Genomic DNA, 14,252 nt, shown 5'->3' with positions numbered 1-14,252 from the left:
TAGTTGTCCCATCCCCATTAAGAGACTTTTCTCATTTGAACTGTTTTTATGAATAAATGGCTCTTTCATTTTCCACAGCCGATTTCCTTTTATTGTCTTTATTGCATTTTAACAGGGAGACAAATGACACCACAAACAGAGGTGTGGGAGACTACACCCAGCTTTGCCTTTATGTCCCTCTATTAACCTTTGTCCATCCCTTAGCTTAGATTGTGGGATGCAGACCTTTAGTGCAGATCACAGATGAACAGCCAGATCTGAAGCTCTATGGAAAAGCTTTTTAATGGGGGCAGACCAGTACCCTAGAAACAATATTTGTATTCTAAAACTGTAAATGAAGTTCTAATGATGATGGTAATAATACCAAGTATAATAATAAACATTATGACACCAAGGAATATAGGTATATGGACAAAAGGAAATACTTATTTAGTATCCATAATGCTAGGTATTCTATATACTTTATTCTGCTATGCAAATAATGTTCAAACACATCCTTATGATAAAAATTTTAAAGAATATACTCTATACAGAATCAATGGTGAAAATTACTTTTTTCCTTCTCCTTTTCCTTCTACTTCAGAGGTATATATTAACAATTAAGTCTGTATGTACATATATATTTATATTCTTATGTTCTGTTTTGTTATAAATGGACTCAAAACTCCATCTCACATATTATTCAGTGTCATTAATTTTTGCTTAATGATATGTTACAAAAGACTTACCATTATCTTTGTATAAAACAATTCTTTTTTTTTAGCAGCATTTTCTTCTTGACAGAGATTTAATTCTTTTTGTTAATGTTAGTACATTTAAAGCTACAGTGAACATCCTTGAACATGTATCTTTCCATTGGATACATTTCTGGAAGTGGAATTCATGTGTCAAAGGATTTGTGCAATTTATAGTTTAGGAGGTAGTGACAAATTTCTTTTAGCAGCTGCACAACTTCAGGCCCCACATATTGCATGAGTGTGACTCCGGGCTCTTTGCATGTTCTTTTAATCCTCAGAATACCCTGACAAAGGGAAACTCTAATCCTTATTTTTATCAACTGAGAATAACAAGCTTCAGACATGTTAAGCAAAATTGCCTGAGGTTACACAGTGGCAACGTGGAAGAGGAATTTTATCCATCACAGAGGCCCAGGGTCTTTCCACAGCCAGGACTGGTCCTTGTCTAGCTTTGCCAGTCAGTCAGTTTTTGTCTTGAGGAGGCCACTGCACCTCTCTGGTTCCATTTTCCTTTATTATAAAATGAGGTCATTGGACTAGGTGGTCTAAAAACCCCTGTAGCTTTGAATTTTAAGTTTATATTTGGGTATATTTTATAAATGATAATGCCAATATCATTTTGGCTAGATTTTGACCTTGCTTTTTCTACTTAACATTTCATTTTTCAAAACAGAAAAGGATTAGAATTAAGGTCAACTTTAATGATTAATAAGGTGTTAATGAATTAAATATCTGTTGTCATAAGTAAACTTGCTAAGCGCTTCCTACATGGTAAGCATACTTTCCACTCTTCCAAACACTTTACATGCATTGTTATTTATTATCCTTCCTATATTCCAATGGGCAATATGTTATTACCATCTATATTAGTTAGCTTTTGTGTCATTGTGACAAAATACCTGACATAAAAGATTTAAAGGAGGAAGGACCTATTTTGACTCAGGGTGTCAGAGGGTACATTCCATGGTTGTCTGGCCTCATGCATGTGGGCAGAACATCATGGCGGTAGACTATGTGGTAGAGACTGCTCTTCATTTCTTGGTGGACAGAAAGCAATGAAAAGGGGAGGAGACTAGGTATCCTGAGGACATAATATAACTTTCAAGGACAGGCCCCCAATGAACTGCTTCCTTCAGTTCTGCTCCAACTCCCAGTGTTTTCACAACCTCACAAAATAATGCCACCAGCTGGGGATCAAGCATTCAAAACATGAGCCTGTATAGGACATTTCATATTCAGACCATAATATTGACTTAATATTACTGATACTAAGAGGGCCAGGGATGGCAAGTAATTTGCCTAAGATTATACAGTGTATGGCGAATATTTCAGCTGACAGCCTTAAGAGACCAAGCTCTCAGGTAACTTTTTTGTTGTTGTTTAGTAGGAAGTGTTTTGTTCAGAGGGGCGGGAATACAGCATTTCCTCTTTTAAAATGACAAAAAAAGGGAAGATAACAAGTGAATTTTCTATTCAATTAAAACTTATCCTCTGTAGGCTCAGAAGTCAAACTTCAAGACTGGGCATGGTGGCTCACACCTGTTATCACAGTTACTCAGAAAGCGGGAGGCTAGCTGCTCCAGGACCAACCCAGGCAAAAATTTCTTGTGAACCCATGTTAATCAATAAAAGCTGGATGTGGTGGTGAGAGCTGTCATCTCAGGTATGCAGAAAGCATAAATAGCAAGATCATAACTCAGACTGGCTGAGGGATTAAAAGTGAGGCCCTATCTCAAAAATAACAAATGTGAAAAGCACTGGGTGTGTGGCTGAAGTAGTAGAACACCTGCCTAGCCTGCACAATGCCCTCACTTCAACCACTAGTACTGCCAACAAAAAAGAAAAGCTAAACTTCAATAACTTGGAATAAAAACTCTTTTAGAATGTGTTACACACTTTTCTGTTTACATTTAACTTGTCTACTTTAAGCTTTCCTTTTTGAAACAGCATCATTTATTCATATTTATTTTTTCTTTAGTGGATTCTTGCTCTGAGGAATAGTCAAACAGAATAATCCATTTTCCCCTTTCTCTGAATGGTCTAGAATAACATTGCATTTTTTACTTGCCACAGTGTCAAGGTTTTGGCACTGAAGTTCACTATTATGTGGAGAAGGAATGACCTTGTGGGGAGGGTATGCCCTTTGGATACAGGAGAGTACAATTTATCATCCAAACCAGGACAATTTTGGGAATGAGATGGAATCTTAATAATCAAGCAGAACAACAAGAACAAAATGACATGGTTATTCAAACTGTGATGTACAGTAGTAGATCTTTGGTATCTGCAGATATCTGGTTTCAAGGAGGCCGCCATTGAGGAAAAACTGGTATATGATTCCAAAATTAAGGACAGGGAAACACACAGCAGATGACATAATTAAAACACAACTGATGATTACATGGGACTGACTGAGAACTTCTCTGCATCAACTGAGCTGTGTAATGTGTGTATGGGAACTTAAAATTTTTATTTTTGAAACTTTTTATTTTTGACTATGTTTAGTTAAAACCAAATATAATAAATCTGGAAGTAAGGAGAGGTTATTGCACACTTTACTTTCGGCTGGCTCCAAATTCTAGTCAGTTACTAGCTCATTAACTGCCACAAGTTATTTTGTTTTGCTGAAGCACAGTTTCTTCACTTGGACACTATAATGCCAACTTGCTGTAAGGATAAGAGAAAAATGTATGTAACATTCCTGGTACATAGGAGGCACCTCTTGACAGTAGCTGTCTTACAGATTGTTGAGAGGAAATGAAAGTCAAGGGCTTAGAATTGGCACATAGTAACCACTCCTTCCCAGGATCATTGTTTAGGCCATTAGCACCTTCCTGCCTATTGCTGTATTTGTGTCTATACATGGCTGCTTGAAGAGAGCTTTCTCTCCTTCTTGGTACTACTGAACCTAACTGGGGCTAAGTGGAGGCAATGAGAGATGCAGAAAGGACACAGGATAGACAGACAGAAAGTTGGGGGCCAGGTGTGTTGGGCGCTCATATGGAGACACACAACAGCCTCATTGCTTCTTATCTCTATTAATCTTTCTCTTTACTCTGCTTCTTTTCCCTATTTTTTCTTTAAGGCCTTACTCCTTTACAATTCTTTAAAACCTTGCTTCTAAAAATCTTCTTTTCTTCTTTAAAGCATAAAAAATCTTCTTTTCTATGCTTTAAAGTCTCTTTCCTTAGACTCACTCTGTCCTATGTTTTCTCTTAGCTCCTCTTCAGCATAATCTCTCTCAAAGTCTTTGCCCTCAGACTTGCACTGTCACATGTTCTCTCTTTAGCTTTCTTAAAGCCTCAGTGCTCAGACTTGCACCATCCCATGTTTTCTTTATCTTTTCTTTACCTTAGCTTTTCTAAAACCTATGTATAAAGTTCTCGGTGCAGACTTTCTATCAACCCCTTTTTAGCAATTCCCCTTTAGCAATTCTCCTTGAGCAATTCATTTCCCTTCAGCAATTCTTTTCCCTTCAGCAATCCTCCCTCCTCCAAAAGCCTCCCTTCATCAAAAAGCCTCCCTTCACCAAAAAGCTTCCTTTCATCCAAAAGCCTCCTGTCCTCCTTCAGTGAGTCTTTTATACCCAATGGTAAACAAGGAGGGGAGGCAGCAGTTCTCAGGGAGGGGTGTGACATTGTAACAAGAGGAACCTGCCTTCCTGCTTCTTTGAACTTAAACAACTTAGGAAAAGCAGCTGAGCTGGGTCTTGCCTTATGTCCTCATAGGTTTCTCCTGTTTCACTCTCCACAGCTGCCCTCTCTTGTACTCTCTTCTTAGCTACTCCCAATCTTATGTGGTCTGGGAAACAAGTTAACTAATGTATTAGCATTCTGGGAAACTTCATCTCTGACTAAGGTGCATTTTTTTTCCTGCAAAGTTTTCATCTTTACTAAAAGTTTCACAATTTGACCTTATTATGACCTAAACAATAAAAGTTGTATATAATTGATCACTATATAGGCTAGAATTTTTAGTGATTCTATGTACTAGAATATTATAGTGTGAGTAACAGGTGATTTTTATCTATTGAGGTAATTTGCTTCCATAAAGTCCCCAACTTGCAAAAAGGGAGGGGTCCTCTACAAAGCAGTGAAATAAGATAAAATAGAACTTTCGTAGCCCCTGATAATTTGGGAATTGAAGCTCTAGAAGAACTCAACGACCTTAGTTCCTGCTTCCCAGGAAAAGACATATTTATAATTACCAAGAGGGAAATGAATTTAGCTGTACTTTCTGCATAAAGGACAACGAATTACAGGAATTTGTAATATGCTGGCAGTATCAAAGGGTTAATTAAATACTGTTGTAATTTTCCTTTATAGCTTAAAAATAGTAAGAAATTGTTATTTTTTTCTATTTTCTCTGCTAAAACTGAAGCAAAGACCATATCCACCTTCCGATTTTATCTCTAGCACTGCACACAGGCTTTAGCACATAGTAGATGCTCAATAAATAATAATTAATTATTGAATGAATATTGAGGACATAACTAAGTATAGAGAATTACAGTCTGCTGAATTAAGTAATTATTTTTCTCAAAAGTTGTGTGAGAATATGCACAGAATAAAATCATATCTGCTTTATTCTGCATCTTTTTCAGATGATCTGGTGACCTATTCTTAGCAGAGACTGATAATTTTGGAGATACTGAAACATCACTTCAGCCTTTGTGTATAGAGAATGATAGCATTTTTCCAGAGTAAGAAAGCATCTGCTCAAATAAACTAATGGTCACACCAAACAATTTCTTTGCACACACTTCCACCACCAGATATTTGGAGTGTTTATGTATGATAGACACTATGCTCTGTATGAGACACGAATGGAGGAGTTGTGAGTGAGGGGTTTTACAATTTTTCATCATAAATATGATGATTTCAGTTTTCCCTTACGAAAGCTGAGTGAGACTTCGAGTATATACTTCTATGTATGGTTACTGCATTTCTTTGTTGTGTGTGTGCTTGACAAGGTGATAGCTATTGTGTTTGTGGTCCCATATTCCCCATTTTTAGTTAAACTTTTAGGGTTTCTTTGTTCAATTCCAGGAGATGAGACTATTTAATGTTTCATATCTATAAAACAGAATTCTCTCTGGACAGCCATGGTGTATGACTAACAGAAATGCTGGGGCACTCTATTCCTTGTTGCCAGTTTTTTGTTGTGTTTGGGTGGACATGTTTGCAAATACATCAGTTCTCAACTGTTCTCATTAATGATGATGAACAGAATGTGGGTAGGCAAACCCAGCTAAACATTCACAATGTGCTTTTTGTCTTTGGAGCATGGTCAGACACAGCATCTGCCAGATTGCCTCTCTCCCTGCCCTCACCTCTCCCCACCTTCTGTTCTCTTCTCCTTGTGCCCTCCTTTTGTTTCTCACTCTTCAAAACTTTTTATGGCCCTTTTGCTGGTCTATTATTCCTTGACCATTTGTTCAGCCCAGCTGATATGAACTTGTAGGTCAACGTCTATGACTCTAATTGTGGTTTCTAGGCTTAAGTAGCTCATAGTCCAGTAAAGAAGGTAAATGCAAAAATGAATAAATGTATGCATGCATTTCATAAAAATTTTGTAAGAAGAATTGTGGAGCCCTTGAGGAGGCATTGGTTATGATCTCTTGAGAGTGAGTGGGGAGTGGCTTCATGGATAATGGAACATACAAGCAATCAAAGTAGACAGTAGGAACTCTGTCATTTTCTGGACAAATCTCAGTCTGCTTATTAGGACATTTAAGTTCAATTTCAAGTCTTCTAAAGAGGGTGTAAGATTAGGAAAGTATTTTAACTTTTTAGTGTTTTAGTTTCTTATCACTAATAGATAAGATCTTCACTGCTGTGAAGACAGAATAAAGCAATGTGGAGAACATCTTTGACATGCCTTAGGTAATCATAAATGTTATCTTCATTTTGCTGGACAAAACCAACCTGGGATATTGAAGTGTTTCTTTCCAGAGATTCCATCTTTCTACATCTCTCTAGAGGAATCTAGGCAAGAATAGGGCCCCTTCTTGAAAGACACAGCAAGCAGGAACTGAAATCTTGTATTCCAGTCCTTTGAAAAACCGGTGTTTTTCAGTGATGGTGATTATGATATTGCCTCATCATTGAGGGACACTTAGGACATTTCTAAGCAGTAACATAGCCATGATCTCATATGACATTAGGCAAGAATAATTGTTATTGCCTTTGCCTTATAGACATATCTACTAAGGAATAGAAAGCAAAAGGGATTACTTTGTGCTAAGGCCAGAATAATCAACGTCAGGATTCTAAAAGGCAAGAGATCTTAAAATTAAGAGAGTATGTAAGCACATATGAGAGAAATGAGATAGGATAGATGAAATAGCCTATGTAGGGTTACATAGTCAATTGGAAAGCAGAAGTACCTAGAACCCAGAGCTGGTTTGACTTTTGATGCTAAAACATGTTGGACTACATTTTCATTCTGTCCACCTTCAGTTGTTAAAATTCTTAACATACCTTTAAATTCCATGACACTTGACTCTCCCTCTCTACCCCACAGTTTTTGATTGATAATCTAAAATCTTGTACTTAATTGTGATAGAGGAATTCACTAGATGCAGTAATCTTACATTCTGTAGATGAAAGAACTAAATTATTTCCTCATCTACAGATCTTCTTCACTTTCACCAGTTTAGCTATTTTGTAAAGTTATACGTTGTGATCTAGAATTTACCTAAAACATTCTCAACATGCCAGGAGTTTCAGCAGCCTCTGCAGATCTAGATTTGGTCTTGACTCTGTCCTGTGCTCTGAAGGATATATAGAGGTCAGCTCATCTGCAGAGCTACAAGTGTTAACTGTGCCTGTGCCCCCAAAGCAATCTCAGCAAGCTGACTCCAGACCCAATTCCAACATTAATTATGCTAGGAAAAACCAAGTCTAATTAATTTCTTCTTGATCAGATCACAGAGCTGACACTTAAGAAGATATCAGTGTTGTTTCAGATGACTTTTGCCCTTTCGCATAGCAGGTAAATAGGAATCAGTTATTTTATTCATTCCCCACCTAACACCACAGGTCACAAATAATAAGGGACTAAAAACTATTTAATACACATTCAAAAAGAATATATTATTAATAAATTAGCTTATCAAATGGCCTGGCCTTGTAGAAGGGGTGGGTTTCACCTGCTGAGTTTGCTACAGAGTTGCTGCTTGGTTTCTTTTTCCCCAAATCTGAACCCTCTCAGTGAAACTGATATGGAACTTTCTAATCAGTAAGGACTATTTCAACCTGGTCTTAAGTATAGAAATATCATAACTGGAAAACCGTTTTGGTAATATGTTTTGAAGTCTTAAAACCTTTAAATCCTCCAAGATATTAATCATATTTTAAAGAACTATTATTTTATAAAAGTAGACAAAAATTTGCATTCAAAGGAATTCATCACAACATTAACTTTTTTTTTTTCACTGTAGTGGGTTTTGAAGGCAGGGCCTCACACTTGCTAGGCAGGTAGTCTACCATTTGAGCCACCCACAGCCCTTTTTGTGTTAGTTGTTTTATAGGTAAAGTCTCATTTTTTTTGCCTGAACTAGCCTGGACTATGGTCTGCCTAGTTATGCCTCTCTTATAGATGGGATGTTAGATGCGCACCACCATACCCAATTTGTTGTTGTTGTTGTTGAGATAGAGTCTTGCTAACTTTTTGCCCAGGCTGACCTTGAACTGTGAGCCTCCTGATCTCAGCTTTCCAAGCAGCTGAGATTTTAGGGGAGAGCTATCATGCCCTGCCACAACATTACCTTTTGAAAAATAAGAAAACACTTCTACTTAGTAAGTCCTTAAAATGCTATATGCTTAGAATAGCATGTTATTTTTGATGAAAATAAGACTTTATTCATACTTTATAGCAATAGTTAACTTACATTGTGAATTTACAATGCTAGGAGCATTGACTATAAATCTTGCTTTTAACCATTAATGACTTGATTTCTTGGTCTTCTCTGGTCCACACATCATTTGCTGTGATGGATGGAAAATTTGAAACTATTTTTGCTGACTGCATTTTGCGTTGTTTTAGAAGAAATGTTGACTTCTTAAGCTGAGCATGAAGAGGTTTCCCAGCTGTCCCTGACCCACTTTCTCCACCACTAAATTTTCCTACTTTTGAGGCAAGGAAAGTGAGGACCATCAAAATAGTGTAAATTATTTAAAGCCAAAGAACAAGTTAGAGGCAAAATCATGAGTGAAATCCTCAGTTCTTTGGGTCAATTTGATGAAATTTTCATTGTGTATGCTCTTCTTGAATTATTACATTCAACTTACAACATTTATTGAACCTCTAACATGTGCCCGGTACTGGTCTGAGAACTAGGGATACAGTAAGCACTAGAAAAATCCAGAGTTCTCAGGGATTTGCAACTCATGGGAAAGAAAGATTTCCTAAAAAATAGATAAATTTGAACCATTTCAAATCAAGTCCTTTTGGGATTAAAATGGAGTATAAACTGACAAACAGTTTTTCATGTAGTGCAATAAGAGGTGCCAACAAATGAGTATATTGGGTTCAGGGATGGCAGAGTAGGTGATTGGGTCATTCCAGGAGGGTTACCAGAGGCCTCCACATTCCCAACTGATACTTATTCTTCAGAACTCGTTAAACCCCAGGCACTCTTCTAACTACTCTATATGGGTTATTTAATCCTTTCAGTAATCCCATGAGGGTAGTAGTGTTATTATTGTTTCCCACTTTCCAGATGATAGGCTCAGTAACTGGTCCAGCTTGTCAATGGCAGCTAGGATTTAAGTTCAAGTGATTTTAACTCTTTTGCCTGCCTCTCCCCGTACTCAGGATGACACTTGAATTTGGAATTAGAGGAACAAGAGGAGAAACTCACTGTAGACAGAAAAAGTGGAGTGTTTAAATGTTTGGAGGCTAGAGGGCACTTAATTTGTTTGCAAAACATTGTAATATTCACTGTTCGGTATTGGGTTGATTTTCTTACATATGGTTGCTGGGATGGTTGGTCATGATTGATTCAGGAGTCCTAGAAGAGCACAGTGAGGACCATGGCTCTTCTCTGACAGGCCATTGGAAGCCATTGCAATTTAAAGCAGGAAAGAAATATGATCCAGCTTGCCTCTTAGAATGACCATGCATTCTCCAGTCAACAAAAGACTGAAGATGAGTTCAGTTAGCTTCTAGGCCCCTGACCCTGGGGTCATAGGTTAGCCAACCTTTCTTTCCAATAAAATGCAATGCTCACAAAAGGAAGCCATTGCTACAGGGAGTTAATAAAATCGCAGAAGGCCAAGAAAGCCAAATCACAATTTAAAAACCTCCCTTCACAGTTGGCAGCTGCTGTGAGTGACTTGTTAGTGTGGGTGTCTGGCAGCTCTGCCTTCATTGGCAGTATATTGCTTTGCCTCCTCCTCATAAACCTTTCTGTTTATTTTGTGGGAGGGTAAAAAGACTGACAGACCTCATCCAGGAGGAAAATAAAGAAGCAAGAGGCCTTAAATTTTTAAGTTTCAGAAAGCTCCAAACCAACACAAGGAACTCTTAGATTTGGGACTTAGGAAAATTAGAGACCTTACCTAAGTGTGTCTTTGTCTGCCTCCTGTCTTCATCTCACCCCCCACCCCACTTCTGTGACACCCTCTCCCTTTCTAAGTCTCTTCTCTGAATCCCACCTCCCAAGAGAACAATGTTCTCATATTGCCAGAGCCTCACACTGCAATTCCCCAGGGTAAGCCTGCCCTTTCTAGAACTGCCCACCTTTCAAAATTACTTCCTCACATTTCTAGTTACAGGCATTAAACTTCTCCTGGGGCTGAGCTCAAATATGAGTTAGGAGGAGAACAATTTAATTAAATTGCATCCCACTAAGATATAAATAACTTATAGCCCCCAACCCCATCTCTGCAATCATTCCAGGTATGTTAGCAATGTAATGAAAGAAACAAATCCCTTATTATTGAATATAGTAATACAGTAATAACAGAATCTTCCAAGTGGGGGTCATATTTTGGGATCCCTTAAAATATGCTTCCTTGGCAGCCATCATACTCTTGGCAAGGCAAATTGATCCTTGTGTACTCATCTCTGTTCCACAGTTTTTGAAACATTCTTATTTACCACCTACGTATCAGCTGCTATCCCTGCCCCAGTATTTGGGGTTCCTTGGCTTGATTTCCTACATACCTGAGTTGAATCTATCTTTTCTCTGTGGATCACATACAGTCTCAGAATAAGGAGGTAGAAAGAAAGGACAGGCAAAATTTAGGAGAGAAAAGGAGAGAGAGAGAAAGAAAGAGAGAGAAAGAGAGAGAATTAATAAATTAATAAGCATAATTTGTCTACATAGAATAGAGAAATGTAGTCATTTTTTTGAAATGATTATGAGGAATGATAGCAGTTTGAGGTGGCAACTGAACTATGTGACCAAATATCCAGCAAGTTCACAGTATGGTGTTAAGTTTGAACTAAAAGAAGAGTATACTTTTTACCTCTAATTTTGTATAAATTTCCTAATCTTCTTGGGTTTAAGAGGCATCATTTGAGAAAGTAAGGAGTTGGCTCAGATAGCTTAGCTCTTGTAAGGTCTAATTGGTTTTATTGAACATTGCACATCATGTAGAGGTGAAAGCTTTGTGCTTGTGTGTCATAACACTGCTTTACATAGTGTTCAGTGAGCCACAAATTTGTTCACTGTGGTGATGAAGAAAGGCCATCCACACAGAGACATAGCAGAAAGACTACTGCACTTGGAACCAAAAGATTTGGGTTTCAGTCCAGGCTGTTTCACTTGGAAAGTCTGAGTCGCGTCTCAGTTTCTTTGTCTATAGAATGAGAAGAATGAGAAAATCCTCTCTTCCTTTTTTTAAAAAAAATCTGACTGGAAACCTTGCAGTTATGTAATTTCTGACTCTTTAAATGTTCAAAAATAGCTTAGTTCTGAATGTCGAGAATAACTACCTTGTTGCCTGGTGGCTGCCAGGGAAGGCAGGGACAAATCGGGCATAAAGGTGAGGATAGAGTTTCCTGATTTGGGGTTTAACAGAACTTAGTACTCTGATCACATGTAACTGGATTTTTCTTTTGGAAGTCATACAATGGAAAATCATAAGTTACATTTCTGAAGATGAGCTCTAATAATTAAATAATGAATTAAATATGACATAGCATATAATACTGTTATGGTCATTTTATGAGAAATAATTAAAATGTTGTATTTTCTTACATATTTAAGAAAAATGCTAAGGAAAACAAAAAAAGACAAAAGATATTCCAAGATAAAGGAGCACACACAAAAGCAGAACAGGCCATGGACTATCAACTGTGTCAACAGGAAGACAATAGAGGTGAGTTGATTGGCATTTTCCTTATCCATCTCCCTTCTTTTTGAGAAGATTCTTTTGGTATGGGTTTTAGTGTCTTTCCTAATAAGAACACATGATTGACAGGTATACATTTCTCATCATAAACCAACATGGTGATTTCAAGCAGAAATGATATGAACCTGAAGCTCAGTTTCTTTCAAGATTAGGGTTCCAGAAGCGGTCAAGTTTGCTTTGCATGGTTAGGAACTGCTTATCAGAGATTCTGCTTCCTTCATGCTTCACATTATAAAGAGTTTGGACATCAAGATGATGTCCATTCAGCCATTCAGGTGGGTACTGTCACTGCCCTCAGTCACACTGTTTTTTCTCCCCCATTTTACCCATCTGGGCAGCAAATCATTTGTGATCTCATATTGTTACCTTTTCATGTGACTATCCTAATACACTGAAAGAAATTATAAGCTCATTTGGATCAAGAGCTCTGTTTTGTACTTCTTTATACAGCAATGTTGAATTTCTGAATCAGAACATAAACTTACTCATTCTGTGTTTAATTTTTTTCTTTCATATTTGCACCTGAGGTACAGTTCAGGATTGGATGCAGAAAAGGCAGTCTATAAATTTTGATTGTGGAACTAAAAGTATTTCTTGAACTTAACTGAAACCTTTTATCTGTATGATTATGGCCCAACGAGAAGTCCAAAGTTACTGAAGATATACTAAGATGCTTTACCTCTCTAACATTAGCCTCCTGGTAAGATAAAACAATATCCCTATATTTCTGGCAAGACCCAAGAAAGGACAGGGGAGAGAAAGAATTAAAAAGTCAACTTAGTGGTATTAGGGATAGAGGCTTGTGGTCAAACACTCATTTACTACAAGGCAAACTAAGGTATAGTAACCCCAAGTCCATAAAATGGCTGGTTGGAAGTTACATAGAAGTAATCCACTTCAAATTTCTTATTTGACAAATAAGGATGTGGAATCCAAGGGACTTAGAAAATTTTGTTGTTGTTGTTTTGTGGTACTGGGGTTTGAACTCAGGGCCTTTACTTTGATCCACTCTACCATGGGGTTTGAACTCAGGGCCTTTACTTTGATCCACTCTGTCATGGGTTTTTTCTAGATTGGGTCTTGTGAACTATTTTGAACCACAGTCCTTCTGATCTCTACCTCCCGAGTAGCTAGGATTACAAACATGAGCCACCAGCACCCAGCTAGAAGATGATAAATTTTGAAGAAATTGTTCTTTGAAGTACTTGTATATATAAAAAAAAGTTAACACATTTCCTTTCCACAGTTTAACAAAAGCACTTTTATGGGATCAAGATCAGGTTTGAGTCAGACACAAGTCAAGTCACAGCAGCAATGTATCTCTGAAACAGATACTACCAAGTCTCCTCCAAAGATTCCTATCCCTTTCATGATGTAGGGTTGTTCCTGGGCAGCATATGTATATTTAGTGACATTTCTAGGTCTCTTTGTATTTATATGGGACTTAAGACTGGGTCTGAGCCATTGGATGCAGGTGTAATAAATGATATACACAAACTTCAGAACTGGCCTCCTGAATGTTTCTCATACTATCTTCCACCATCTTTCCTCCATTGCTCTATTTTATTAAGGATTATCATCACTAATAAACTAAAGTGAAGACAATTAATGGTCTAACCTTAGCTGAAAAGTACCTATTAGATCAAATATCCCATAGAACAAGTGTGACCTTGCCTGACTTCACACATAGTCACAGAAATATTTGGTTTTTCATCTGTTAGGTTGGTAAAAATCCAAGCTTGATAATCTTCTTTGTCGATGAAGCTATGGAGAAATAGATTCTCTCACCCATTGCTGCCAAAGGTGTAAAAAAAGATGCAAACCATACAGAAAACAGGAAATGTTTATCATAATTATTTATACACTCATTTAACATTTGATTTAATAAATGCACATTTAGAACTTACTTCTTAGGCACACTGCACATGTTTGGAATGGGTAGTGTTGTCCACTTTAGCATTATTTGAAATGTTACTGTGTGAAAAACAGTCCAAGTAACCATCAATAAAGTGTGACATATCCACACAATGAAATACCACAAAGTTAGCAAAAGAACAAGGAAGCCTGTTCCTTATGAATATGGAAAGGTTTTCGGGATATATTGGTAAGTATAAAAAGCAAAATTCAGAACAATGTGTGTAGTTTGTTA

The 14,252-nt window shown here is 37.4% G+C and overlaps 1 protein-coding gene across 7 annotated transcripts in view; it reads left to right on the top strand.

Annotated features, from left to right (window-relative positions):
* Positions 1–14,252, top strand: part of Pik3c3 (phosphatidylinositol 3-kinase catalytic subunit type 3) — a 333,132-nt gene that overhangs the window by 280,348 nt on the left and 38,532 nt on the right. For 6 of the 7 annotated variants that reach the window (XR_012447049.1, XR_012447050.1, XM_074069908.1 and 3 more), the window contains one exon: positions 11,959–12,070. Coding sequence is in view for 4 of the 7 variants with exons in the window: in XM_074069908.1 (XP_073926009.1) it covers positions 11,959–12,070 (112 nt within the window). In the remaining 3 variants the exon portion in view is untranslated. Of the gene's footprint in view, positions 1–11,958; positions 12,071–14,252 lie in introns of those variants that run through there. The other variant, XR_012447051.1, reaches the window with a different exon arrangement.

Source organism: Castor canadensis, chromosome 4 (assembly GCF_047511655.1).
Source record: "Castor canadensis chromosome 4, mCasCan1.hap1v2, whole genome shotgun sequence".
In the NCBI taxonomy this organism is placed as follows: domain Eukaryota; kingdom Metazoa; phylum Chordata; class Mammalia; order Rodentia; family Castoridae; genus Castor; species Castor canadensis.
Note: the sequence above shows the minus strand (reverse complement) of the source record. Positions and strands in the feature narration are given on the sequence as shown.